The sequence below is a fragment of the Agrilus planipennis genome, unplaced genomic scaffold, assembly GCF_000699045.2.
Source record: "Agrilus planipennis isolate EAB-ADULT unplaced genomic scaffold, Apla_2.0 scaffold2034, whole genome shotgun sequence".
In the NCBI taxonomy this organism is placed as follows: domain Eukaryota; kingdom Metazoa; phylum Arthropoda; class Insecta; order Coleoptera; family Buprestidae; genus Agrilus; species Agrilus planipennis.
This window is the reverse complement of record NW_020441063.1, coordinates 1-4,058: the sequence shown is the minus strand read 5'-3', so window position 1 is coordinate 4,058 and position 4,058 is coordinate 1. Positions and strand designations below refer to the sequence as shown.

Here is a 4,058-nt window from a genome sequence, read left to right as displayed (position 1 = left end):
GAAAGGCTGTACGATGGTGTTTTACGAATGCCATACGCCTTTAAATTTCCATGTGGACCGTAGTCATACTTTTGAAATTCGTCAGTTCTAAACAGCTGTCCGTAATGAATTCCAGTCTTTATCGAAACATTGACAGATGGGTGCCCAAACAATGGTTGAATGACATCCTATAACACGTGGACACGTTAAATTGCCATATTACACCGAAGTTATGTTATGAATTTGGTATTTTTTAATACCCATCAAATCCAGCATTTACTTCTATTAATGTCTTGCAAAATGGTGTAGCAAGGGGCGAATCATCACAATCACGTGTAACAAACTGGTACATGTTTGATAAATTGATGTGTGTTACTCTCGACGGATTAAGCAGCCACTGAAAGATACGATATGAGATAATTATTATAGTAAAAATCACTTGACAAATGAGTATTGTTTATCGTTAATGGAAATTCCAAGAGGGAAATAAGGGAAGGCGTTTAAATTTTCAATAATTTATTTAAAAATTTCTGCAGGATTTCAAGTTACTTATAAATATTATTTTTTTGATTAGTAATTTATTTTATGAGGTCTACTGGACATGGATCAAACCGAAATTACTCTCTGGAAAGGAGTTGATATAATATCAAATTATTGGTAATATACCTATGGCCGTCGACTGGTATTTACAGGGAAGTGTTAATTTGACAGGTAATTTATAGAAGTGGCCGATTTTAGGTATCTAGTATGTCAGATAAGTCAGGACGGAAGGACTAGTAGGGATATAAAGCAGAGGATAGCGCAGAGTCGCGTCGCCTTCAATAAAAAGAAGTAACTTCTATGCTCGCAAACGCTTAATTTAGAAATTCGAAAAAACATGTTGAAGGTGTATGTTTGGAGTACGGCACTGTACGGTGTGAAACATGGACAGTGGGCGCGGCGGAAAGAAATGGTTACAAGCGTTCGAAATGGATGAGGATCCCGTGGATAGAGAAGGTTAGAAATGAAAAGGTATTAGAAAGAGTAGAACAGAGGACTCTATGGAAGTCAATAAAAAATAGGCGAGATAGGTTGGTAGGACACCATCTCAGGCATGAAGTTCTAGTCAGAGACTTATTAGAGGCAGAAGTAGAAGTTAAGAGGAGTAGAGGTAGACCTAGATTAGATTACTGTTCGCAAATAGTTAAGGATATGGGTTGTTCTAGTTTTAGGGAAATGCGAAGTTTAGNCCAACTAGTCTTAGGACTGACGAACTTATAATGATGATGTGTGGTGCTGATGAGAACTAATAAAATTTAAATAGTCATCTGTATGTGATAGTCTCCATAAATTGCTGGCCAGGAACGTAATGTTGCATTATTAAAATGATGTAATATTGGAATGATTTGGGAATAAGGAAGTAATTGCAGAAGGTGTCTAATTTTTATTGTAACATTAGCAGAAAAGCCTTCTCAAGAAAACTTGAAAGCGATACCTTGTAAAATCTTAAGGATTTGTGAATGAAAAGCATGTGAATGATGGAAACCTACCTTATTGCCAGTCAGGAGTGTTGATGATAATCTCGTTAATTCATTCGCATGTCCTAAAAAGACAGCAGGTGCCAATGTAACGGCAATTTTAAATTTTTTTACAGCCATTTCGGGAAACGTTGAGGCATACACATAAAAAACAGAACCACCTTGAGAATGGCCAACGTAGTATATGGTGTCGCTAGCATTTGTTACATTTAATATATAATCTATGCAAGCAGGTAGATCGTAAACACCCATTTCATGAAAACTAAAAATTTCAGAAAAACTTTATTACATTGATAATGTAACAGCTTGGGAAAATTGGTGGTTTATGGATTACCATATACATATCTGTATACCATACACTACCTAAAATTCCAATATTGTGGACTTAATGGAGAGTACTTTAGGTGAGTGTTAGAATACGGATTTCCTCTAGAGTTTCCCATCCAAACGTCAAAATTTTCATCAGACAACAAAAAAGCTAAAATATTTTTGCAATTAATCAACACTTCGTATAGACATACATTAGTCTTGCTATTTGTGCAGTTGATGCTTAGTGAAATTTCGTATGGGACCGGCTTTAGGTTTTATAAAAAAATATTTGGTAATCAATACTAAAAGGCTATAACAGGCATGTGAAAGCACGTGATAGGTAATTACAAATGCAGTTCATTCTCGCTACTCACTGCTATTAGGATACAAAGTTCAAAAAAAGATATACATTATTATTAATCAAATAATTTATGATAAATAGTAAAAAGTCAGTAGGAATATTGTTCATAAAACAATTTCTTTATAATTATATAGATTTAATTTATTTTGTATTTAAATGGTTCTACATTTTTAAAGAATAACTGGAACTCTCATTATTTATACTAGTATTTACTGGTTAACAAATAAACTCGAAATTTGACATAATACATAATTAGCCATACCGATCTGCATATTTTCCAAAAATTAACTCTCTAGGTCTATTGTAGAAGGAAAAGGGAAATTTAAATGTCTGTGCTACCATCACAAAGCTGACTGTATCTGTGCTACATAAAGATATGTTTGTTTTTTAAATATTATGAGGATGACACTTTAGGTGTAGAAACGACTTTTAGGTTGTTAAAACTATATGCGATTCTACAACCCGTTTTGTTTAGTTTAGTTTTATAGTACTACTCATTTAATTTCTTTTGTATTGAGGGAAGAAACGTTTAGTGTGTTGAATTAAATATGAAAACAAAAGATGATTTTAAAGAGCAGAATATTCTAAATAATGTCAATTTTTTGTTAGTCGTTATTATTTATGGTTCCTAATCTATTACCTAGGGAAGTGTTTATATTATTTATCCAAACGTAACTGGTATCGAATACACCATGCAGTAGGAATACGGGTTGTTTTCCTGAAATACCTTCTTTATTAGCAGATATTCTGTCAAGTGTAAGGATGTAACCATCTTCAGTGATAACAGTATGTGTTTCGGCACGATAACCTTTTTGTTGGATTATTTGAGTCTATTAAAAATTTATTGAACATTTATCGACTTATTTTATTTAATTTACTATCGTCATATCTAAGCATTAAAAGTGATTTCTTAAAAAAAAATGTATGACAAGGTATGTTTAGACAAAACATATTGTAATTGATAATGAAGAGAGATTATTTTTTGAAAATTTTTAGTGCTTATTAATACGCTTATTATAAACTACATACGGTAGTATGTGGAGTCTTTTTGGAATGCTTAACATGATCTCCCATAACATTGCTATGGTCACCAGCAACTAAAACCATTATTAATAGAAAAACAGTTTTCATTTTATACTACAGCAAATTTACAACTGAAAAAAAGTCAAAAGACAGGAATTTATAGGCAATTTTTGAAATGGTTATCTTTTACTTATACATGTTTTAATAGCTGTGGACATTATTGTAGATAACAATGTTTTTTTATTTTTCATACACATGTATAGATATGCATCGTATATGCCATTACGAATAATTCGATACTTTCAATTCCGCCTAGGCGCTAAACTGTATGAAGACAGTGATTGTTTCAAAACCGTCTATTAATTTAAACAGGACTAGTCTAGCAACTTAAAAATGGGTGACAAGTGTTTTATTTATCAATAATCACACTGACATTTCGCTTTTGGTGTAAAACTTCCTCATGGCTTGAAGCGCAATAAGTACGTACTTACTAGATTATAAGGTCACTTGTATGATAACAGAAAAGGTGCAAAAAACCATTATAGGTTACTGAATTTTACATAAATACAGTTAATAATGAGAGTGGTACTAAAATTAAAATTAAATTAATGCTTATTATTATCATTGTTAGTTCTTAATTTCTAGGGCGTGGTCCCTATCAAACACGAAGTTCTATTCAAAGAACCAAACATACATCATAATCTAATAACCGCAGGGGCAGTGTTAAACAACAGCTTTTTGCTTTATTGAGGGGTCGGTAAGAACTCGTGGCGGCAGGGTGTCGATATTGTCACCTTCTAAGAAAAAGCAACATCTGGGAGTAGTTTAAAATCAAATAAGGGTGACAAGCATAGAAAAATAAGTTTTTA

At 32.6% G+C, this 4,058-nt stretch overlaps 1 protein-coding gene across 1 annotated transcript; it reads right to left on the bottom strand.

Annotated features, from left to right (window-relative positions):
- Positions 1-21: 21 nt before the first annotated feature.
- Positions 22-3,297, bottom strand: LOC112906202 (gastric triacylglycerol lipase-like). The gene is made up of 6 exons (XM_025979999.1): positions 3,196-3,297; positions 2,807-2,996; positions 1,860-1,974; positions 1,509-1,758; positions 240-376; positions 22-167 (listed from the first exon to the last, which is right to left on the bottom strand). The coding sequence occupies exons 1-6, from the start codon at positions 3,295-3,297 to the stop codon at positions 119-121; spliced, it is 843 nt and encodes a 280-aa protein (XP_025835784.1). The 3' UTR covers positions 22-118.
- Positions 3,298-4,058: the final 761 nt, after the last annotated feature.

Coding starts and splice junctions, on each gene's coding strand:
- LOC112906202 (XM_025979999.1), bottom strand. CDS start 3,297: ATGAAAACTGTTTTTCTATTAATAATGGTTTTAGTTGCTGGTGACCAT. Junction 2,997..3,195: donor AAAAGACTCCACATACTACC/GTATGTAGTTTA, acceptor AATTTTTAATAG/ACTCAAATAATCCAACAAAA. Junction 168..239: donor GTAAATGCTGGATTTGATGG/GTATTAAAAAAT, acceptor CACGTGTTATAG/GATGTCATTCAACCATTGTT.